Source organism: Musca domestica, unplaced genomic scaffold, assembly GCF_030504385.1.
Source record: "Musca domestica strain aabys unplaced genomic scaffold, Musca_domestica.polishedcontigs.V.1.1 9, whole genome shotgun sequence".
In the NCBI taxonomy this organism is placed as follows: Eukaryota; Metazoa; Arthropoda; class Insecta; order Diptera; family Muscidae; genus Musca; species Musca domestica.
In genome coordinates, this window is record NW_026712435.1 from 22409156 (window position 1) to 22434888 (window position 25733).

General features: G+C 35.1%; 2 protein-coding genes across 3 annotated transcripts; both read right to left on the reverse strand.

Annotated features, from left to right (window-relative positions):
* Nucleotides 1–1729: 1729 nt before the first annotated feature.
* On the reverse strand, nt 1730–21893 carry LOC131806821 (protein phosphatase inhibitor 2-like). Of its 2 annotated transcripts, none has more exons than XM_059131545.1 (5): nt 21478–21893; nt 6529–6777; nt 5977–6138; nt 5814–5905; nt 1730–2879 (listed from the first exon to the last, which is right to left on the reverse strand). In XM_059131545.1, the coding sequence occupies exons 2-5, from the start codon at nt 6651–6653 to the stop codon at nt 2599–2601; spliced, it is 660 nt and encodes a 219-aa protein (XP_058987528.1). In that variant the 5' UTR covers nt 6654–6777; nt 21478–21893; the 3' UTR covers nt 1730–2598. The 2 variants fall into 2 exon arrangements, with proteins under 2 accessions (XP_058987528.1, XP_058987527.1); XM_059131544.1 differs by having other exon boundaries at nt 5977–6141; nt 21478–21892.
* LOC101899161 (slo-interacting protein 1) lies at nt 11240–16483 on the reverse strand. Its single transcript, XM_020040030.2, has 2 exons — nt 13372–16483; nt 11240–13308 (listed from the first exon to the last, which is right to left on the reverse strand). The coding sequence occupies exons 1-2, from the start codon at nt 15973–15975 to the stop codon at nt 13051–13053; spliced, it is 2862 nt and encodes a 953-aa protein (XP_019895589.2). The 5' UTR covers nt 15976–16483; the 3' UTR covers nt 11240–13050.
* Nucleotides 21894–25733: the final 3840 nt, after the last annotated feature.

Here is a 25733-nt window from a genome sequence, read left to right on the forward strand (position 1 = left end):
TATGGCCTTCAAACGGCCAATGAAACCATTACACGCTGCCCGGTATTTTGGCCCATTCCCGGCGAAGCGCTTGCTTGAGGTGATCGACACTTTGGTATTTTTTAGCGACAACCTTGCTTTCCAAAATACTCCAGACACAATAGTACAACGGATTGGTATCCGGAGATTTTGGGGGCCATTGTGCATTGGAAATGAAGCGAGGAACCTCATTTTGTAACCATTCTTGGGTGGCGCGAGCTGAGTGCGATAGTGCTGAGTCCTGTTGGAATGTCTAAGATCTGCGGCCAAAATGTTTGCATCCCCTAGGCTTTAATACACCCTCCAGAATATTTTCGCGAAAATATTCGGCATTTAATCTGAGACCACTGTCGATTAATACGAGCGGAGAGCGACCATCGGCTGTTATGGCGGTCCACACCATCACCATGGCCGGCGCTTGAGTTCTGGTGGCCAACAGAAGGTGCACATTTTCATCTGACATTTCGGGGTTTTTAACATGCCTTTTAATTGAGTTTATTTTAGAACGGTCAGAGGTCCCCAAATATTGACATTTTTGGGGTTATAGCATGCTTTTTCATTCAGTTTTTTTAAGAAGAAAGATGGTATACTTTAAAGAGGCTATAACTCCTTAAATATTGACATTTCTGGGTTTTTAACATGCTTTTTCATTTAGTTTATTTTAGAACGGTCATAGGTCCCTAAATATTGACATTTTTGGGGTTATAGCATACTTTTTCATTCAGTTTTTTAAAGATGAAAGATAGTATACTTTAAAGTGGCTATAACTCCTTAAATATTGACATTTCTGGGTTTTTAACATGCTTTTTCATTTAGTTTATTTTAGAACGGTCATAGGTCCCTAAATATTGACATTTTGGGGTTATAGCATACTTTTTCATTCAGTTTTTTAAAGATGAAAGATAGTATACTTTAAAGTGGCTATAACTCCTTAAATATTGACATTTCTGGGTTTTTAACATGCTTTTTCATTTAGTTTATTTTAGAACGGTCATAGGTCCCTAAATATTGACATTTTTGGAGTTATAGCGTGGTTTTTCATTCAGTTTTCAAAAATGAAAGATAGTACACTTTAAATTGGCTATAACTCTTTAAATATTGACATTTCCGCGTTTTTAACATGCTTTTTCACTGAGTTTATTTTAGAACGGTCAGAGGTCCCTAAATATTGACATTTTTAGCATGCTTTTTCATTCAGTTTTGTAAAGATGAAAGATAGTATACTTTAAAATTCAGGTCATTTGGACCGATATTGGCCATTTGCTGCACCATTATCCCAAAATCGGTTGAAGAATTTGAATTTGAACCGATTCTCACCAATTTCAATAGAATTCGTCCTTGGGCTAAAGAAATATTGTTCGGGAAATTTCATTTCGATCGTGTAATAAATGCGACCCGCATTTTGTTAACAAAAATACATGGACAGACGGACTGTTATACATAAATCGACACAGAAAGTGATTTTATGACGATCCTCAAAAGTAACTATGGATCTATCTCGTTTCCTTCTCCATCTTAAAAACAAATGGACAAAGACATAATAACCTTACCACTAAGTGGTGTAGTGTATAAAAACCTTTAATCATAATACTGCAACTTTGAAAATTACAGACCAAACGAATATCGACCACTTTCATCTTTTTTTTATCTAATACATATCTTACATAACCTCGAAAACTGACGAAATAAAAACAAAACAACATATGGAATATTGGTTTGAAATGTTGCTTTATTTATAACTTATAGTTTATGCAAATCTCGTGTTAATTTCACAGTTTCATTTAAATTTGTTCGTTAATTCTAAACAATTTCAAAAAACACAGGAATATGCGGTAAATTAAAATTATCAATACAAATTGGCAAATTATTGTTGTATCCGTTTTTTTATTTTTCACATTTTTTTTTTAAGAAAATCAGTCAATAATAAAGAGATGCTTTACTTGTTTCTCACTTTTCCAATTTTATCTAAATAAAATCAATATATTTTTTGGAGTTTCTTGTGGCTCGGAAGCATAATGATTTGAGAAATATTAGTTTATTACTGTACAAAGGAACCAAAAATTAAAAAAAAATAAACAATTTCAGTTTTAAACATTTTCGTGTAAAATTAAATGAAATTATTTTCAATGTGGCACTTAAGTTATGAAATAATTTGAACATTTTGCACAAATGAATTCGGTTTCGACTTGCTGGTCGATTTACGGCGGTGGTTGTATACATGAATTTGACAAAAGTAAATGCAAAAAAATAAAACAATTGATTGTATAATTTGTTTGAACGAATATTTGTTTTTGTTTAATGAAATATTAATTTCTATAGCAAATTGTATTTGTTTGTATGAAATCTGTATGTGACATATTGATGGAATATGTGTTTTTGTTGTTGTTGTATTTATGCATGCTATGTTCAGTTGTTATATGTTATGTTTTTTTATTAACGATTTTAATACAATTAAAACCACGTTGGCTAAATTTTTGCATTAATTTGAGTTAATGTTCATAAAATGTTATGTTGTTGTTGCTTAGCTTACAGCTTTAATTTTCTTTTTTTATTATAAATTTACAGAAAGATCATAGCTTTTTAATGTCCCATGGACGCAGTTGCATCTACATCCATTTTCCTGGAATCCACTGTTGTTGATTTATTTTGGTTATTCGATAATTGATCTCCAGATTGAGCACTTGCTGCTGCCCCCGTTGTGGATTTATCAATACCTGCTGATTTTGTTCCATCTTCTCCATTTGCATCGTCGTCGTCATCATCTTCGTCATCCTCTTCTTCAATGAGTTTCCGTGCTAATTTAACAGCCTCAAATTCTTTGTAGTGCTCTTTGCGACGTCGTTCAAATTCCAGTCGACGTGCTGAAAAGTACAAAAGTGAAAAATGTTATTTAATATTATTTCCCCAAATATCATATTTGTGTATTGTAAAACATTGTTTCCTTACAAGGAAAGTAGAAACTCTCAAATACATAAATAAACGTTGATCAATAAATAGAAACAAAACCCGAGTTTATTTTCTATTAATATCTATACAGGGTGATATAAAAAAACTGCAACAAAATCAAACGCCATAATTTTTACATTTTTTTAATCTTATTGAATGAAAGCAAAATATGTCGGAAATAACTTCAAATTTTAGAATAAGTTTTTTAGTGCCAACCTTGCTTTCTAACTACTCCAGACACAATAGTCCAACGGATTGATATCCGGAGATTTTGGTCGCCATTGTGCACTGGAAATGAAGCGATGAACCTCATTTTGTAACCATTCTTGGGTGGCGCGTGCTGATTGCGTGCCCAAGGCTTTAATACACCCTGATTGCGTGCCCAAGGCTTTAATACACTCTCCAGAATATTTTCGCTATAATATTCGGCATTTATTCTCATGCCACGGTCGATAAATACGAGCGGAGAGCAACCATCGGCTGTTATGGCGGCTCACACAATCATCATGGCCGGCGCTTAGGTTCTGGTGGCCAAAAGAAGGTGAACATTTTCAGCTGACCTCTTTGGCAAGTAAACACGATCATTATGTTTGTTTACAAACTATTGCACAACGAATGTTTTCTCATCGGAGAAAACCAAATTCGGCAGTTCACCACTTTCGGCCAAGCGAAGCAACTCTTTAGCTCTTTATGCCCTACAACACTTTGTGTTGGGGGTATTATAAGTTTGATTGGGACAAAAATTATATAACACCTCGAAATATTGGTTTCCCACATAGGAAAGTATATATGGATCTTCCTATCTCGCCGAGCTGAGTCGATTTAGCTATGTATGTCCGTCCGTCCGTCTGCCCGTCTGTCCATGTTAATTTGTAATCACTCTTCAGGTCGCAATTATGGTCCGATCTTCACGAAATTTAAAATGGAGGTGGGGCTAGGGTCAGAATAGAACCCTATTTCTTAAGGAGATGATCGCATAATATTTAGGGGTTGAAATGGACCAAAAACTGAAAAATTTACTGATTTTGCAGTTGCTCTACAGGTCGCAATAATGGACCAATCGAAGCGGAAGTTAGCATGGGGCTAGAGTCTTCCAATTTTGATGGTCATCTTCCAATTTTGATGGTCATCGGGTAATATTTAGTGGGTGAAATAGACCATAACATTTGTGTTAAATGAAAATCAAATTTTCCATTAAACCGCGAATATTTTTAATCCCGGCGAAATTACAAATAGACGAACAGCTCAATTCGGACCGTTACGTCGATGCCGATAGTAAATATATCGGATATATATAGCGAAATATATACAATGTATATATACAAAGGAAGGGGATGTGAGCTATAATGCTTATATCTCAAGAATGGCTGGACCGATTTTGACAAATTTTGTCAATTCAGAATGCCCTCTTGGCATAAGAGAATAAAATCTAAAAAAATCGTATAAAAATGTGCCAATAATGGTGTTATTATAGATTTTGTAGCATTTTGTGACATTTCTTTATTTTTTCATATTTTTTATCGCATGCGATTTTTTCAATTTGACTTATAATATTGAAGTGTACATTTTGAAATATTTTTTCACCTTACAACACAGGTTGGGGTTATTGTATACAGATTGCAATTATCGTCCAATCCTCAAGAAAATTTTCATAAGTGCAGGGTTAGGCTCAAATGGGCTAGGCCTATTGGTTTTAAAGATGTCCGCAATATATTTGGTGGTTGAAATGGACCAACAACTAAAAATGTTCCTGATTTTGCAACGGTTATAAAGTTCACAAATAGAAACCAAAGAACACGAAATCTCTCACGAGGTTAGAGTTTAGGACAGCGGGTAGACTGGACCACTACTTTTGTGTAAAAAAAACCAACATTACTTACAGGCGATATCCGAAATACACAAAATTCGAAATTCTGGCTTTTTATGCTGAATTCTTTGACGAATATAGCCAAATATCGTAGACAAGCAAATCATATATGTGAGACTACAGTTTGAGATACAGAGGGACCTTTTTGCTTTTGGAGATGATCGGAAAATAATTAGGGGGTTCGGTGACATAACTTTAAAAGCGAAATCTTCCAAAATGGATTTGGACATAAGGGGGCTTCAAACATATTGTAGTGTTGTAGGGTATCACATGGTTGGCCCCGCACGACTATAGCCTTCATACATATCAGTATCACGGTAAGGAGCGATGGTACGAGACACAAAAGATTTATTCACATTTAAATGCTGGAGTGCCCTAACGATAGTCACTTATGGTTTTCCAGCCAAATATAAAGAAATCACACTATCACGCTTGAATTCCATCACGAATAACTTTTTTTTTCTGGAAAATTCTTACTAAAAAGCTTTTGTACGCTTGTAAACAATATAATGAACTGTCACTGAAATAACTTTAACAGCTGTCGGACGAGTGGCTTTGAAATGACAGCATCCTGAAGATGGTTGCAGTTTTTTCATCTCACCCTGTACTTTGTAGGGTCTCGCATGAGTATTGCAAGGAGCTATAAATGGAACGACAATGTTAATATACCCTCCATTGTATGGTGATGGGAATAAAAATCTGATATTGCCCTAACGTATGCAATCCATTGTACTTACACAAATCAGAAATGGGAATTAGTTTTCTATGCAGTAAAATTTGACAAGCTAAATTACAGAAAATCTAGAGATTGGTATGCTTATTTGAAATGACTTTGCCTTCTTAATTTTACCATGGTTGTACTATTAGATCTATTTTGGCTTTCCTTATAAACAGATCGATTATAGAACAAATTTGACTAGTACACCTGTTAAACCCATTAAACCGTAAAATGTATTTTGTTCCTGCTCTATTGGATATCTACCTTTTTCTTCTGGTGTCTCCTCAAATTCTTCATCTGATAGTTCTTCTTCATCATCAAAGGAAGGCGTTTGAGTATTGGCAGCAATGCGTAATCTAAAAGCAAAATAAAAAACAAATGCAATTAAAAAAATTAAAACTAGAAACAAACAAAAATTCGGTTATACTTTTCAGCTAATAATTCTGCATCCAATTGATCACGTTCTGGATCTGGCTCATTGTAAGTGTATGGCGTTTTGGGCTCATCGATTTTCATATGACCATAATCTTTGTCAGCTGGATGAAATGTTTGCAGCACGTTCAGTTCATCGAATTTAGCACTTTTACGGCTACTATGTAGAAAAACAAATATAAACAAAAGTTATCAGATCATAATCTAACATCGTCTCAGTAGACATAATGATGAAGTGTTAAAACGTAAAAATAGAATGTCTCATTATTCAATTAGCTGTCATTCAAAATTATCACTTTGTTGGTTTTTTTAATTTGTTATCTGTTCTACAGCATTTTGATGGTCATTAAAGATAAGGTAATAAAATGAAATTATTTTAAAATTATCATGAGTAATGTATTTGGTGTGGAAAAAGTAATTAGTGCAACAAGTAATTAAATAAAATCTATTTTTAAAAAGAGGGGAGTATAACCATTGCAGATTGTGGCCGTAACTTCTCATAAAATAATTATAATAAAACATAAAAACATGTATATGAATAGCTCACCTTGCGCCAGTGCGATCGAAACTGCTTGATGTTTTTAAAATACCCTTTTTTGGACGTTTATTACTACCACTTGGGCCACTGCCGCCAACTGCATCAGCGTTACTTCCATTCGATACACTCTGCATTATTGTTCACCTGATAACACCACAACTCTACACTTTGAACAATATGTCTACTGTAATTAGGATAATTGAGCACTGCGTTTATATTGTCAATTGACAGATGACAGGTATTGCACACTACTGCGAGCTAAAAATAAAACAGAAAATTTTTAATAATAGAATATTGTTTGCACTATAATATAGAACAAGTTGTATTTACGAGAAGTTTATATAGTAAGACTACATGTTGTCTTCTTTTGCAGTCAAAACCTATTTTGATTTGAGTTAATGGATATGCACGTGTACAGCATTTAAATAACATTTTGTGAAATTGTTGTTAGTATTTTCTTCCATTTTGATGGATTTTTAACAAAACAAGTAAAAAAGCAGTAAGTTCGGCCGTGCCACATTTTGAATACAATTGATTAAAAATAAAATCCATTAATAATTCTGTTAAAATCTTAAAAATGGCGAATATCGGAATGTGCCGATATGTGGGATATATACGATATTGTGGACCTATGTAGACAATTCTCTTTCAGGGGGTAAAGTATTCACAATGAACTCCTTGTGTAGAATATCAGACAATTCCATTGAAAAATGTGGCTAAAATCATCAAAATCCTAAATATAGGGTAATTATCTTTCAGGGGATAAAGTACTCACGGGAAACTCCTTGTGTGAATTTTAAGACAATTCCAATTCTAACAAATACCGTATATCGGAAGGTGCAGATATATGGGGGATATACGATATTGTGGACCTATATAGAAGATTCTCTTCCAGGGGGTAAAGTATTCATAAAGAACTGCTTGTGTGCAATTTCAGATCATTCCATTGAAAAATGTGTCTAAAATCATTTTCTGGTATGAGTTGGGTAGGTTTGGCTGTGCAATTGAAGATGTGCAGCGTATTGTGCGGACCGCTAGGGTGGAGGAGTTGTATCCACCATATGATGGTTGGAATGACTTTCACGGTAACACCGCAGCAGGTACTGCAACGAAAGCATATGAATATGCTGACGTAAGGGAAGGACTTTCGCCTACTCATGTAGATGGTCCACTGGTGTCATGAGGAGGCCTTCTTGATCTCTTACAACGCGATAGGTCGGTCTGTGGTAAACTATGTGGCTCCAGTGCGATCCGCCAACGTAAGTGCAACGTAGTGAAAAAATATTCAGTCCTGTCAGTACGCCGCCCTTAGAACCGCAACATGGTTCCTCCTCATAACACCTGTCGACCATTTGCATGAGGAGGCGAAGGTCTTACCTGTGCTATAGCATAATAAAATGCTAGCATAATTTAATGCTGCCCTATTAAACTGGACTGAATGGTATTCACTCTGACGGAGTCACAGAAGTCAAGAAGGAATATAGGATGAATACCGTACTCGGAGACCATTCCCCTCCCGTCACAGATGAAGAGCTAGAGTTGCCCAACCAGCTCGTGAACAATTAAGATCTGGATGGTGTAGCCGCCTCAATTCATATTGGGCCTGGATTGACAGTAATGTGAAGAACACCTGCCCAGTATGTAGCACAGCTCCACATGACACGCTGCACCTATTTCACTGCCCAGCCAAAACTACCCAACTATCTCTAGTATCGTTATGGACCCTACGTATATAGGTTGCATCCTTTTTGAGGCTGAACTTAGAATCAGAACCAGATTAAGATGAGTCAGAACGGACAAAGAAATAGGAGCTGCTACAACTGGGAACTGAAAATTGTGGAGCTGGTTTTTGAGAGAGAAGTTTTCAACTAAAAATTACAAATTAAACCACTTACACACATTACATTAAAAACTAAGATAAGTCCCATAATAAATATTCTACGGAGCCACATCAAAAGATCCCAACAAAATTCAATGAAAGTAACTCTATATTTATTTTCTGGAGTCCTAATAAAGTCATGACACATGGGATAATTTCTTTAACACTTAAACAAATCCCTTGAATGTTTAACACACTTACAAGGAAATGAGAATGTCCAGCACACACCGTTATAGCCCTCATATATTACTTTCTACGATTTCATCCCTATTATGCAACAAACGTGTAATATTATATAGCCAAATATCCCATATATATGTTTTAGCCAATTTCTCATTAAAGTATGATTGAGATGTCATGCCAAAATTTGGATAAAAAATTCGTGCCAATGGTTGGGTGAAAATGCCATGCCAAAGGTCAGGAAATGATGTCTAGGATCCGAACATGATTTGGATTTTTTGTCTGCCACTCTCTTGTAAAAAGAATGAGTGAAAGAACCAAAAAGAGTGCCAACCAGTAATTGAACCACATCGTTGACATCGAACAAACAATTTCAGCGGGAAGACTGTTTAGCTATATTTTAGTATAGTAATTTTTAGCGAAATATTTTTGGAATATGAATATATATAAATTAGCTGGACACGGTGCGCTTCGCTACGCCTTTTGATTTTATATGCATTCAAAATTTTATATAAAACAAATTCAAAAATTTTAATTACCTAATTATTGTAATACTTTAAACAAACAAATAGCTCGATCTACAAACGCATGAACATGCCAGGAACAGCTGTCCATGAGAAAAGCAGGAACATGCCAAATTTAATACGCATACACGAAGGGTTTGTCTTTAGGATTTATTAATTTCATAGCAAATGCCGAAGGTGCAGAAAACTGCAATCTTTTCAATTTGAGAGATATTTCTGTTGCTATTACAGCATAGATGCACAAAATGAACATTGCGCTTGTGTGTGTGAGAGAAACCAAAAAGCACGTTAAAAATATCTCCCTTCTTGTTTTGGACGCTTTGTAACAAGAATTTTAATTTTATGTTAGCAAAATCATTAAAAAACATTAAGTATAAACTCCATGTATTTATATTTTTTTACAAAAGCTATCTATAATTTGTTTTCTTAATGTTAACGGAGCAACAATGCGTGCATCCCCCACGCATGTCTACATTCGTTGAAGTCTCGACAACGACAGAGACCACCGCAAACGCACTGTTTGGTGCATCTAAGTATTAGGGAATTCGAGGTAGCAACATACTTCCCCGTAATAATCGTATCCTCAATTAAATTGTTGTTGTTTTTTACTTTTAGCCTAATACCATTGCAAAAGCGCCGTGGGTCAATATTCCACATTTCATTGAAATTGGAGGTACGTACCATGTTTGGTGTTTCAAATATGTGAAATCGGCCGAGAATATATATGGGAGCTATATCCAAATCTTATCTGTTTTCTAATTAATTTGTCAAATTTAATACTGTAACCAAATTCCTCCACACATTCTGATTTCATTGGAATTGGACATAGATATCGTGTTTGGTGCATAACATACATGAAATCGACCGAAATATATATATGGGAGCTATACCCAAACCTCAACCGATTTACATATAATTTGGCAATTTTTTTGGTACTAAATTCCGTCACGTGTCTGAATTTCATTGGACATCGGACATTGCGTTGCGTGCATCAAATAAGTAAAATCGGCCGAAAATATATATGGAAGCTATATCCAAATCTGAACTGATTTCAATATAATTTGGCAAATGTATGTTCATTCTAAATTCCGTTACATATTCCAAATCTCATTGAAGTTAGAGATACATAGCAAGTTTAATGCATCAAACACATGTGCATATAAAGTCTATATCTCCGGTTCCAAGTGGATTTTAAAAAATGTAATCGTATACTTGGAAGTTTTCAGGAAAATCTGTGCAGGGGTTTTCGAGTCTATAAATTACAAACAAACATACAAACAGTTTCCTCTTTTATAGATATAGATTAGCCTCAAACTATAGAGACAAAAGAAATTAGCTTATCTTTATAAATATTTCAACACAAAGAACAGTCAAACAAAATTATATGGTGTATATAAGTATTTAGTATTTTTATTTTTTAATAATGTTTATATATTAATAAAAACTATAACAAACGAATTGATATTTTTTATATATATAGGAATAATAAAATCAAGAAATAAATATTTTTGTTTTAATTTTATTTTCACTCAACACAATTAGTACTATTTATTTTTATATTCGTGTATTGTTTTCTTGTTTTTTATTATTATTTTTTTTTTTTTTTTTTGCATATAATATCGTTATACATTATCGTTATATTCTTAGTTATTAAAAACACACATTTTTTTCAAAAAAAGGGCGCTTAATAAATTGCATTTTACTGGTATAAAAAATACATAGGTTCTGTTGTATACGAGATTATGGGAAGGAATGGAGTTTGGAACATGAGGAAAAGTTGAGTACGGTAAGTTATTGCAGTAGATATGGTTGCAGAAAACAAGCAAACCCAAAAAGTTACAAATATTTTTTTTTTATTTTGCTTATATAAGTAAATGCACGTTAAAAGAACTTAATAAGGACTATTATGGAACTTTGAAGTTGGCAAAAATAAAAATAACTAGTATTGCTTTCAAATGAATGTACACAATGGATCGCACATAAATATATGTATATACTCTCACTCGTATAATTGCTTGTAATTTTATTGTGCTGTATCTACTGGAAACGGATGGCAATCTTTTATATATGAATTTCTGTATACATTCTGCATTATTATATTAAATATATGTATCTTAGAATTAGTCGTAATACATAATTTGATTGGTGATTCATAAAGTTTCATTTTATTTGGGGAAAAAGCTAATAAAAATCCAACTACTAGACATTACTACAGTTATTGCATCTTCACTGTGCTTAGTATTAATATGTATGCAATTTAATTAGAAGATATTGTTTTTTTAGCTATATACATAAACCAAATTTAGTTCAAAGTGTTGAAGTTCACATTATTTGGCACATTATCCGGTTACAAGGAGCTTGTCTACTTGTAGCAAATATTTTGCTTATATATTTGGGTAGGAGGTGTTTGCTAGTTTTGAAAGTCTATTGTATATATTCTGTTGATTAAGCAGGTAAATTGAGTTAACTCTAGATTTTTATTTTGATTAAGTTTAAGAGAATGAAAAGGTGTTTAAGGAACATCTCTGCTCTGAAGAACCGAAGCCTGAAATGTTGTTATGGAAAAAAGATTTAAGTTCAGGAATCTTAGATTTGGAACAGTAGATTTTAGATTCTAATAGAATTTAACTTAAAAGATAATATGGGTATGATGCAAAAAAAAATATTAAAAACAGGACTAGACAAAAAAAATAAAATTTAGTAATAGTTTGAGTTTTTGTACCGATCGACAATATTAGCGACGATTACCAATAACAGCAATTTTTCAATTGCAATAAACAAAATTTGTCGGTAAGTTGCCGACGTGAACCAAATGGTCTAGACACAATTTTATTAACAAATAATTTGGATAAAGTGTTAGAGAATCTCACTACAGATTTAAATATACAGGGTGAGATGAAAAAACTGCAACCAACTTCAGACTGCTGTCATTTCTAAGCCACTCGTTCGACAGCTGTTAAAATTATTCCAGTGGCAACTCATTATATTGTTTAAAAGCGTACAAAAGCATCGAAACCCGTGTCGCAGTGGTCGAAAAATGGCTCGTGAGCTGAAAATATCGCAATATTCCATTCGGCAAATATTGAAAAATGAGCTCGGGGTAAAGCCATTGAAATTCCAAAAAGGGCAAGAACTTACACCGCAACAGAAAGAAAATAGACCCAAAGAGCTAAAGAGTTGCTTCGCTAGGCCGAAAGTGGTGAACTGCCGAATTTGGTTTTCCCCGAACAATCCCCAGACAATCCAACAGGATTCAGCACCATCGCACTCAGCACGCGCCAGCCAAGAATAGTTACAAAATGAGGTTCCTCGCTCCATTTTCAGTGCACAATGGCCACCAAAATCTCCGGATACCAATCCGTTGGATTATTGTGTGTGGAGTATTTTGGAAAGCAAGGTTGGCACTAAACAATTCCAAAGTGTCACCACTTCAAGCAAGCGTTTCGCCGGGAATGGGCCAAAATATCGCAGAGCAACATTCGGGACGCGTGTGTTTCATTGGCCGTTTGAAGGCCATAATTCGTGCCAAAGGTGACCAATTCGAACAAATCTAAACTTATTCTTATGCTATTTCCGACATTTTTTGCTTTCATTCAAAAATATTAAAAAAATTAAAAATTGTGGCGTTTGCCTTTCTTGCAATTTTTATCTCACCCTGTATTTGAGAATCACATTGCAGATTCCTACATATTTCATTTGAAAACATACTGACCATGCCATACTACATTTATTGTTGATTTTCCCCAAAATGTATACGGGATATACATTCTATGAAGAATCTAAAAGAACTAAGAAATGTAATCTGCATCTTGGGGACAAAGTCCATCATTACAATTTATCAACTCACATACTAGATTCCTTAAAATCACCTTAAAATTCTCAAAAAATTATCTTTAGATTATTAAAAACAAAAAACAAATCGTTACAAATATTTAGGAATTTGGATATTTATACAGTTGTGACGGATACCATATTGCTATTAAGATTATTGCGCTCGTTAGATGTGGCTGTCATCATGTGGTTACCAGGTGTTGGATTAACGGTCACTGTTGCCGACATATTGGTCACATTATCACTTTGTTCAACAGCACCTACGCCACACGTGCTACTATCATCATGCAAATTATTGGGAGCTTGTGATGAATAATTAAGGGATGATTTATGCTTTTGTGCTGCTGCCTCCGCTTGAGCCGTATTGAATTGTAACTGATAATGTTGACGATATTTTTGACGTGAAAAACTTAAAAAATGTGTATGGTTATCGGTTACCGTGGTATCTGCTGTTTTATTCAACTGCTGTTGCAATTGTTGCTGATACTGCATCTGTTGCTGCTGACGACGTTCCTTGGCCTTCTCAATGTGCTTCTTGCGTTCCTCTCGTGTCCAATATCGTCCAGTTTTTATTTCGGACATTGTATCATCTTCTGTTGTAGTAACGTCATCCCTCAAACGTTCCACGTTGAGCCGAACAGTACGTTCTTTGATTACACGACTTTTTGCCGGCCGCCGCACTATGTAACGTGTGCCGTCTGGTCGTCGTTTGACCTTCCACACCATGGCCTCTTCTTCGCCATCCTTCTTTACATTACTACTACTAGCTGCCGTTTCAGCTACTGTGGGGGAAGACTTTGGTATTTTATTGTTAAGAGACAAATTGTTTACCTCTTGACTGCTAACAAAGTGGTATTGACTCAAATTGGGTGCCGTGAACTGGGGGCAATGCATTTGTTCGTTATTTGTTGCCACTTGATGTTGATAGTATGACAACTGTTGGGGTGCACCTATCTTGTCGATGCTCAAAGGTGATTGCTTTATTAAATGTTGCTGTACCATTAAACTTCGTTGAATGTTAGTCGTATCATTGTTATTATATGTAATACCACCGCTGGATTTTCCGCCAATACCAATGCTCTGCTCAACAAAAGGCAGCTTGTTGGCACTTTTTGGACTCGTTATTTTATTTTTGTCTTTTGGCGACAGTATCTTATTTTGATTGGCTAGCTTATGTTGTTGCATTAATATTTGTTGCATTACCATGACATCATCTGTTGATGTGGTTGCCGCCAAAGATGGTACCCCACTTGGTGTGTTAGTGTACACGTCTGAGCCACGAAGTTTTCCCGTTAACACTACGGAATGAGGGGACACACTGTTATTGGACCCGCCGGTATTATATGCACTCGACGAATTATCTTGATCGTCAACTTGAGAAGCTGGCAATGTCATTGCAGAACCAATACCTCCATCCAGCGATGATCCATTAGTGAGTGAGGTCACTGTGCTGCGCATTGTACCCACTGAGCTGATTTTATGGCGACTCTTTAAGCTACGTCCGCCGCCTCCACTTGTGTTACGACCCGCATGACGCGGTAATGCTGTATGGCAAATGCCATGGGAGGGATTTATACCCAACCACTGGACCACTCGCTGTTTATGCTGTTGCATTTGGTGTTGCAATGCATCGGTCATGGTTGAGGAGGAACATGAGGCTATGGCAGTGACATACACAGAGCTGTCGTAGGGCGAACAATAAAACGGCTCCGATTCGGGATCTTCGGGAATAGTTTCGTAGATGTGTTCAGACTCATAATAATCACTTGTTTTATTTTCTGCTGCATTGCGAGTCGAAGACGATATGGATTTGGTGGCAGTGTCCATATTTGAAATGACATTTGTGGCAGTGGCTGTGAGATTTGTGGAATTGCTATTTTGTCTTAACATACTAGAGGTTTTCCGATCATTCTTGGGATTTTTGGTTTTCTCTTTAGGCATATTATTGGCAGCTGGCTCAATGGTTTCATTGGTCGGCTCTTGATGCTGTTGCTCCACCTGAGACAACAAAGCCTTATCGAAATCATCCACATTGTTAAGGCAACAATCGTTGTTGGTCATGCAGTTTACGTATGTCATATTGTTCTCGTCATAATATTCCTCATCATCGTCATCTTCATCATCTTCTACCACCAACACCTCATCGTCATCTTCATTTGTAGACGGATCGTTAAAATCATCTTCGCCATACAAATAACGACTCACTAACAGGGTTACAGCATTATTGTTTTCGGCAATCAACGTTTCCGTTTCTTCCCTGGTGGTTATGTCCTTGCCATTTATCTGTAGAATCTGATCTCCTTGCCGCAGACGTCCATCTCGACCAGCGACACTGTCAGCGTGTATATCACTTATATAGACCTCAGTAACACTAGATCCTCCATATACTTCATTTCCACTGCCACCACTTCCAGCGCCCCCATCTACACCACTTTCTCCATACTCTTCACCATTGCTGTAGCAAACCGTCAGACCCAAACGTTCATGACTGTGCGTCTTGCGCAACGTAATTTCCTCAATGTCAATTTCTGGTGCCAAACTTTGTTCGAACAAATTGTGCTCCTCCTCAATGAGGCGCTCGGTGTCCTTTTGGATGTTACGTAATTGTTCGTGTACATAGTAGGCCATGTCATCGGTTTGGGTGGACTTCGATTGAACAAATCCCTTATCAGACACTGTATTTGGAAAATATAGATTCATTATAATTTCCATTGGTTTCGGCGCCGGTGAGGAACCATCATTATTCGTCGTTCCTTCAACATTTGTTGTCAACGTTTCATCACTATCGACATTCTGCTGTATCTTCAGATAGCAAATTCTTTTGCTTATCTCTGTCTCTTCGTTGTCTCCGACTGCCGCAGACTTGCTAGCCCAGTAGCCTGCTTTTCGTTTTAGTTGCAACACAACATTTTCCTCGGGATTTTCAGTGAGCAATCGACCCAATGCAGCAACGTCTCTTTGCTCCTGTTGCAACTGACAAATATCCGTGTCATTTATCTTTAATAGAACAAAATGTAGATTGCCCGTCATCATAATCACCATCCCACTCTTCCTACTCCTGCTGTTTCCGTTCAACGACACACCAGTACAAGCTTGCGTGAGTGTGTATGTGCGTTTCACAGATCAGATACCAGGCCAATATTAAAAATCCTCTAAACTCTAAACGCTGGTAGTGATAGATTTTTTTCGGCACATCTACAAAATATCCATTGTGCTTTCGTTTAGTGTCCCTGCATTTTTCTGCCAGTATTTGTGCCTTTTTCCATAAATTTTTCACAACTTGGACGGATTTGTATAATTGTTCTACCGAAATAAATCTACACAAAAAACTTTTGATGTTGCCATTCGGAATTTTTTCGTCTTCAGATTCTTCTCCTAATTGTGTGTATGTATGTATGTGAGTGTGTGTACGAAACAAAGAAAATAAAAGGAAGATACAGTGTTGCCAGTGTTGGACACAAAAGAAAAAGAGAAATGACAGTTACCGGATCTTTTTACTTCGACACATGTGGCATGTGGCATCAACACGATAGAAAACGACACAGGCGTTGTGACAAAAAACTGTGACTTAATTATGGGGGCCTTAATGACTTAATGAAGACTTTGCATTAACGGAATAAAGTTCTGGATATTCTTTTACATTTGTTATAAATTCCTATAAGTAATTCTGGGATATTTTGCAATGACTTTTTTCTATAAATCGTACAAAAGAAAAACAAAACAGATATGTTTAACTTCGAAGTGCGTAGAAAAAATGCAACTCAGTAGCAATATCAAGGGCAAGTTAACTTGTGGCAAGTCTCTGTCTGTAGAAAATGGAAAGAAATTGCTCGTATCGGCAATTTTCCAGCAATTAATAACAATGGTAATGCCTTATACTTCATAATACATAATACAAAAAAAATCTAGCTCTAATGTACTGCTCAGTTAACGAAGAAGCACGTGTAGGAATATATGTGAAGGAATAACTGGTTAAAAAGCAGAAAGTTCGGCCGGGCCGAACTTTGAATACCCTCCACCATTTGGAACGAATTTGGAAATTTTTATAAAAAATAAAATCTTTAAAAAATTCTTTTAAAATCATAAAAACACCGAATATAGCTGTTATATTGAGGTCTATACGACGTGAACCTACATAGGCATTGTTTGTCATAAGCCATTACCATATTCAAATTCGAAACTTGAAATAAACGGTGAATAATGTAGCTAATATCATCAAAATACCGAATATTGGGAGGTACCGTTATATGAGGGCTATATAAATACGTGAACCTGCATGGACAATTTTCTGTCACAGACTGTAGTTCCCATTACAAACTCTAAATACATAATTTGAAACAATTCCGGTGAATAATGACACTAAAATCAACAAAATACCGAATATTGGGAGGTACCGTTATATGGGGGCTATATAAAGACATGGACTTGCATAGACAATTTTCTGTCATAGGCTGTAGTATCCATTGCGAATTTCAAATACCAAATTTGAAACAATTCCGGCGAATAATGTCGCTAAAATCATCAAAATATCGAATATCGGGAGGTACCATGGGGGTAATAAAACGTAGTCCTGCACAGACAATTTTCTGTCATAGGCTGTAGTATCCATTGCGAACTTAAAATACCAAATTGGAAACAATTCCGACGAATAATGTCGCTAAAATCATCAAAATACCGAATATCGGGAGGTACCGTTACATGGGGACTATATTAAAACGTGGGCCTACATGACCCATTTACGAACCTAACCTGCCTACTGGCAAAATAAACATTTGTACAAAATTTTAGCCTTATATCTCAATTCGTTCTAAAGATAGCATGATTACAACAGACACACGGACGGACGAACTGACAGACATACGGATATCGCTAAATCGACTAAGACATCGCTAAATCGACAAGAATATATATACACACCAAATATGCCTGATGAGCCGCTTAACCAACGGCGAAACGCGTCGCATAGTGGTGAGTGTGTGATAGTGTCTATCTGGCTTTCCTTTTCACTGCAAATTTCAGATCATTAAGCTCGTCTCGAAAGAGAAAACAAACACATAAATCATAAAACATATGATCTTCGCCTTAACAAGGCAAAACTCAAAAATTCAGCCGAGCCTGGCTGTGGGATTTGAACCGCGGACCTCGGTGTGCAGCCAACTAGAAGTTGCCGTCTCTACGTTCAGAGCCATTAACCCGTCTTCCTAAAGCAGCACTAAAACAAGTGTATGCATTGGAAGCAATGTAGTTGTTGTGGACAAAAAATCCATCACTACAAAAACAAAAAAAACTTTGCTGTGAAAAAGATCTGCCAATAGAACTTGAGTCGAACCTGGAGAGTTTCTAGTGTATAATTCGCATATGCCAATTTGCAATAAGTTCGAAATATATACTACTTTCCAGAGAACGGCCCTTGTAAGCCATCATCCACACCAAATATGCCTGATGAGCCGCTTAACCAACGGCGAAACGCGTCGCACAGTGGTGAGTGTGTGATAGTGTCTATCTGGCTTTCCTTTTCACTGCAAATTTCAGATCATTAAGCTCGTCTCGAAAGAGAAAACAAACACATAATATATATACTTTGTTAGGTTAGAATGACAAAGTTAATATACCCTCCATAGTATGGAGGAGGGTATAAAAATTGGTAGCATAGCCTATATAAGGTCTGCCAGGAAGTCTACCTTTAACAACCATTTGACAATAAACTTATTATTATTGATTTGTCTCTCTTTGAATTTCAAATTACAATTGTGTTTTGACAACAAACTTGGTTGTCAGATGGGTTTTACTGGCCGACCTTATGTAGGCCTTGTTTAGTAGGCTTAGTTGCTTTTTGTGTCTGTCAGTTTGGAGTTATGTTATATTTTTGATGCACACTAAACTTTAACTACTTAGGTCTTGGCAGCGTACCGGACGTTCGTTGAACATCTTATACTCGTAAACGTCCAAGGCCAACAGAGTTTCCCAGAACGGCTAATGCTATATTGTTATTGGTGTAATGTAATAGCTTTTTGTTTTTGTTTTTATAAACTCTCTTATGTATTTACTATTATTTTAGTATTTACTATTTTTTTTGAGATTTCTGAAATAGCTAATTTATAGGCTAAGTTGTTTTTTTTTTTTTCAACAGCCACGGCCTGATAGACTTAACAATTTGAAATAAATAAATAAATATATGACGTTATTTTAATGTTTAATATCCAAACATTGTTAATTAAAATCAATATTGATGTGCCCCGCATTTGAGAGAAAAAATAAGCCAAATTGTTATTTTCAACTCTAAAAATAAATACCTCAATTATTTACCGGTCTAAGCTTTGCTTTTAAGTAGAGGCCAACATGGATTCTAATCCATAGGAATTTAGAACTAATAATTACGCAAAATAGTTTATCCGTTATATGTTGGCTATGCCTGCCTATAGCAGCGTTGGCCAGACAAAGTCCACACGCATACGGGAAAAAATATTCAAAATTGGACAACTTTTGGTTATCGGTATTTTTAAGTGTTAATTTGATATTTTAGCTTTTAAAAGGGTAGTTTAAATCCCTTTGTTTGTTCCTGGCCATCGCAACATATTCGGCAATGAAGCAGCGAATGAAATGACAAGAAGCGGATTCGATTCAATCGACATGGATCGGTAATGCCTACTCCTTCCGATTGATGGAGAAACACTACTCCGTAAAGGTACAATGAAACTGGTTTAACGTCTCGAAGACAATTTGCACGCGCTTCGCGGGGAATACCACAGCGGTTTATTGGCCGTTTGAAGGTCATAATTTGTGCCAAAGATGACCAATTCGAACAAATCTAAACTTATTCTAAATGTTTATGCAACTTCCAACATTTTTTGCTGTCACTCAATAAAATTAAAAAAAAAATTAAAAATTTTGGCGTTTGACTGTGTTGCATTTTTTTTATCTCACCCTGTACAAATCTACTTATTTTTTCAAAAAAAAAAAAAATAATAAATAAATATTTTTTGACATAGCTGATGCATATCTAAGGACTAAACAATTCACTCGCACTCCTAACTTTCTCACTCTTGCCGATAGAGTGCGAAAAGCAAGCTTTTCATAGGAAATGTGTACTCGCCATGGTCAGCATCATAACGGAAATTGAGTAGTAAATTGAAACCCAGCTACAAAATCTACTTTATCAGATTGCTTATTAATACAACATAAACGTTAAACATAATCGTTTAAAAATAAAACTAAATCTAATAACTTCTCAACTAATACTAAAATCTACATATTTTTTAGTATCATTGGGATCATCCTATTACGTCTACTTTTTAGTGTAGGTAATCTAATTAATTTTAACCTGTTAGTATAAAAAGGCATAACAAAATGACTACTACAGTGTAGATTTCTCAAAGCAAAAATCAGAAATTATTAGCTTTTTTCTCAGAATTATGAGTAATGAATGACTTAACATCATCTATTTACATTAAGAATTTCGAATAATTTATAGAATTATGAACATTCGCATTTTCTAATACACATGCAGCATTTTCGGCTGGTCTTTTTGTGGTAAACTCCGGCCTATATAGACCCAGGTAAAATCTATCATCCATCAAAATTAATCAAACTGAAAACAACAGTACAACTGCAGAACTCTTAATCGATAATTTATATATCATCAACTTTAAATTCCAACGGTTTATACAAAATTGAAGACTTTTAATTTAAGTCCTTCATAATGTGCTGATCAGTTTTAGCTCTGCTAATTATGTAAAAAAACTCGATTACAATAATCCCAAAATTATTGTTATTGGAATTCAAATTCTTACAATAACGCAAAAAATGTACCTTAATATCGTGAAAACCCCGAATCCCCCTTTTTATTCTAAGTTGAAGGAAATTGATATCGACATTTTGGAAATAATTGCGAGTTTTCCATGTTTAATGCACTTGACCTTCAACCATAGACGTGCAACATTTACACGTCAATTAGTAGTAAATAAAGCAGCCGCAATAAGGAATAGGTGGTGCTTTTTTGACATTACAACTGCATTTGTACTCGGAATCAAGAGCGCAAAGTAAACACGAATGGCTGCAAGAAAACAAAAACAATGCTAACCAAAATAACAAAAAAAAATAAATTCTTTTGATTTCAAATTACCCCAACAACTAAGTGGATTAACAAAAATAAGCAACACGGCGACGACACATTCATTGTTGCTCGCTCGCTCGCCAAGGAGAAGAAGGTGTTGTTTAGCGAACAAAAAATAAACACAAAACAATATATATTTTAGCACATCAATGGAGGCCAGCGTAATGTTGTTGTAGTTGTGTTACTTGCATACCTATACTTAATGTTAAATGCAAACCAGAATAAAAATACGGCACCGCATATTGCGATGAATCAGAATTCCACCAAGTAGTAGGTGGCAAGGGCAGAAGCCAGGAGTTGAAACCGAAATTTATAGACAAAAGAAGAAATCATTTCGTAATCATTGACCCATCAACTCGCCTTTAATTAATGACAACATTAACTTAACCCTCCCCAAAAAAAATTATTTCTACTTCAATACATTTACTTACGTTTGTGTCCACTTACGATAGCACCATACGTATTATTTGCACAATTCACCAAATTCGTATTGTTGATTCAATTACAGTCACAATCTGTGCTTTATGGCCAATAGTTGAAAACAATAATTAATGAGATAATAACATTTGTTTTCTAGTAGCAGAATATATATTTTCACAACAATTGCTTATACTTTGCTAGGTAACTTGAACTTTATTAAACTCTTCGGTATCAGAAACGTCACACCTATCGTCACGCACATTTGTCCCATAAACGGCTTTAAATATCCACCAAATATTTCTAAAAATATAATGTTTATTTTTATATTTTCTTGTTATTTCCACAAATGGACCGCACGATATTGTCTCAACTCCTAGTTTTTCCGATTTTCTCACATTGACAGATTCTGATTGGCTTAATAATGTTGTTGTTTGTTTTGTTTGACATTTTATCGAGACACAGAGTTGCATATTATTGTTACACTGAAAGAAATAAATGATGAACTAAAGTGAATTAATGCGCAAAGTAACGTAAAATATCAATTATGTAAAGCAATCAACAATTGTGTTGTATTAAGGTGTTTATACAAAGCAAATTAGCTTTATTACTTTACTTGTAAGTATCTTAAAATATTGTAATTTTTTGTGAAAAAATGTCCCCTACTCCGTTTAGCACCTCAATTTAACGTTGGGTTTACAAAGTAGAAACTAATTGGGGTCGTAAACGAACAACAACACTATAATTTTCCTTAAAAAATGTGCTTTCAATATGAAAAATTGTTATTATTTATTGCCTTGCAAAAATTCCAAACAGAAAAAATTATGTTACAAAGGAAGATTGACATCGAGGCAGTTATTCGAGCCAAACACTTACAACTACATCAAAATATAAAATATAAAAAATTCTCCAAATTTATGTATACATCATGGTAGAATGAAGAAGATAAAATCATGCAATCATATGTTTACATTTTTTTTCAAAATTGTCCATATGACAACATCTCACTGTCAAAATGATTTTGACAACCATAAATTCAAATAAAAAATAAAAACATAAATTTTAAATTCCTAAATATGAGAAAAATGTTTTCTTTGCAAAATTTTTGGGACAGGCATCCCACAATTTTCCAAACGGAGCTGCATCCCATCTTTACATCAGATATTAGGTGTGTCTGGTTACTTTTCCTGCAGGAATTGTCCAGCAACATCTTTCTGAGAGAGTAAGGTACTTTTATTCTCTTTTGCAAGGAAATTGGGAAAAGTAAACAGACGGTATTCCTGCAGAAGCTTGCAACTAATCAGCTGATTTGTCAAAACAAACCAATTTGTCCCCCATTAAAAGAATAAACGAAAGGAACCACCACCAATTTCACAAGTTTTATAAATAAAAAGGAAATTGACAATTAAATATAAATATGAGCAACAAAAGGAAGATAGATTTGATGTATTCTGCGGAATCCTTTAAACCTGTTGCTAATGGCATTTGTCTAAAAATGTTGGAAATAGTCTTTTATTTTCATATTAAATATTAATATTTATGAGATTCGAAGTTATTTGTGTAATTTATCTTCGGAGATGTTTAATAGAGCTTTTAAATGCGTAATTTTATCCAGGTAATTTTAACATTATTAGAATTTATTGCTTAATCCGATTTTTTCGCCATAGTATTACCCATGGTAAAAAAAAATATATTTTTTTTTTAAATCATGTGCGGAGTATTAATACAGAATGCATCACTGCGTTTTTACACTGGTACAGTACAGTATACTACAAAGTCACAATTTTTTTAGTGCCAACCTTGCTTGCCAAAATACTCCAGACACAATAGTCCATCGGATTTGTATCCGGAGATTTTGGTGGCCATTGAGCGTTGGAAATGAAGCGAGGAACCTCATTTTGTAATCATTCTTGGGTGCGATGGTGTTGAGTCCTGTTGAAATGTCCAAGGTCTGCGGCCAAAATGTTTATGTGCCGAAGACTTTAATACACTCTCCAAAATATTTTCGCTATAATATTCGACATTTATTACGAGCGGAGAGCGGCCATCGGCTGTTATGGCTGCCCACACCATCACCATGGCCGGCGCTTGAGTTCTGGTGGCCAACCGTATGTGCACATTTTCAGCTGACCTCTTTGGCAAGTAAACACGATCATTTTGTTTGTTTACAAACTGCTGGACAACGAATGTTTTATCATCGGAGAAAACCAAATTCGGCAATTCACCACTTTTGGCCAAGCGAAGCAACTCTTTAGCTCTTTTGAGTCTATATTCTTTCTTTTGAGGTGTAAGTTCTTGCACTTTTTGGTGCACCAAACACGATATGTATGTTCGATTACAATGTAATTTGGAATGAGTGAAGGAATTTGTCAAAAAATAAATTTGCCAACTTATATTTAAATCGGAGATTTGGATATAGCTCCCATATATATTTTCGACAGATTTCGTTTATTTGATACACCAACCACGTTATGTATGTTCGATTCCAATAAAATTCTGAATGTGTGACTGTATTTAGTTACAATAATAGGTGTGTCTGGTTACTTTTCCTGCAGGAATTGTCCAGCAACATCTTTTTGAGAGAGTAAGGTAGTTTTATTCTCTTTTGCAAGGAAATTGCGAAAAGTAAACAGACGGTATTCCTGCAGAAGCTTGCAACTAATCAGCTGATTTGTCAAAACAAACCAATTTGTCCCCCATTAAAAGAATAAAACGAATAAAACCACCAGTTTCGCAAGTTTTATAAATAAAAAGGAAATTGACAATAAAATAAAAATATGAGCAATAAAAGGAAGATAGATATGGTGTGTTCCGCGGAATCTTTTAAACCTGTTGCTAATGGCATTTGTCTAAAAATGCTGGAAATAGTATTTTATTTTCTTATTACATATTAATATTTACTTTTTTCACATTTTGTAAAGTTGTTCTCCAAAAACAATTAATCTTGCTAATTCCAAAACAATATTTTCAAATTAAAATCACAAAAAGAAATAAATAAACAATAGAAAACATCTGATTGAATGTCGATGAATGAGAAGAAGAGTTGCAAGAGATTGCAAGAAAAAATTTGTCCAGCAAGAATTTGCAAACTCTCACTGAAAGAACTGTCAAAATGTCTCTCTCCAACCGCTCTCTTTTGCAGAACTTTCGGGTTAACAGACGACTTCCAGTAACAATTTGTAACAATTGTTACAAATTTTAGGGTAACCAGACATACCTATTGTGTATGCAGACGTACTGGGATTCGCAAAGTTTGACACGAATAGAATGATTCTTTTACATTTTGTGAGGTTTATGGGTTTACAAAATTTTTACCCGTTGTGGTGGAGGTATCAACAGAAGTGATCTCGTGTTTGACGACAACTTTCTCTCCACAGAAGGAACCAGAAGGACCGATGTATCCCATTTCCACACTAGATCCTGTATTCATGGAATTTTGGGAGTGTGCCGTTCAAATTGCCTTTTATGGGAGTCATTGTTATTCAAAATTTTGACCTCTGGGGAAGGTACAAACAGGAGAGGTCCGTTCTATGCGTTCATCATATCCGATTGTGATGTACGAAATTTAAAGAGAATTGGAAAATGCAGTACCATTTTGGAATTCTTCCAGACCCCATTTCACAGGAAGTACGGGTTTCTCCCTAGAAAAAAAGCTGTTTTAATCATGATAAAAAGGCCGACCTTCGGTGAAAATACTTACAGAAAATACAAAGATGGAAATGCTTATTTGAAATGACTTTATCTTCTTGATTCTAACATGGTATACATTATGGTACAATGAATTCAAGGTAGGGCAGAACTACCATATAATTTAATTTTTTTTTCATTTTTCTGGCTTAATATGTCAACTTCATTTGTTTATGTGTGCGTATTATTTTCAATAATAAAAAAATTGTTCAGAAAATATTCAAATTCGGGTGTTTTCAAAATGCTTATTGCAACATATGCATCGACAAAGTCTGCAGTTTTTGTCGCGAAATAAACCATAAGAGATATATAGAACATGATTTTAAAAAGAAATTTTGACCTTTCATTCAGTTTTCGCGGTTTTAAATCATTTATTCAAAATCAATGCAACAAGTTTTTTGCTTTTTTATTGTTTTGTTAGTGATTCTGACATTACAAGCCAAACAGGTAGACCTCTATACTTGCAATTTTTTCAGAGTTAGCCCACCTTGTATTCACTGTACCATGGTATACATGCATGGTACAATAAAAAGGTAAGGTAGAGCTACCAGCTGATTTCAATTTTTTTCCTAAGTGTGCCCGG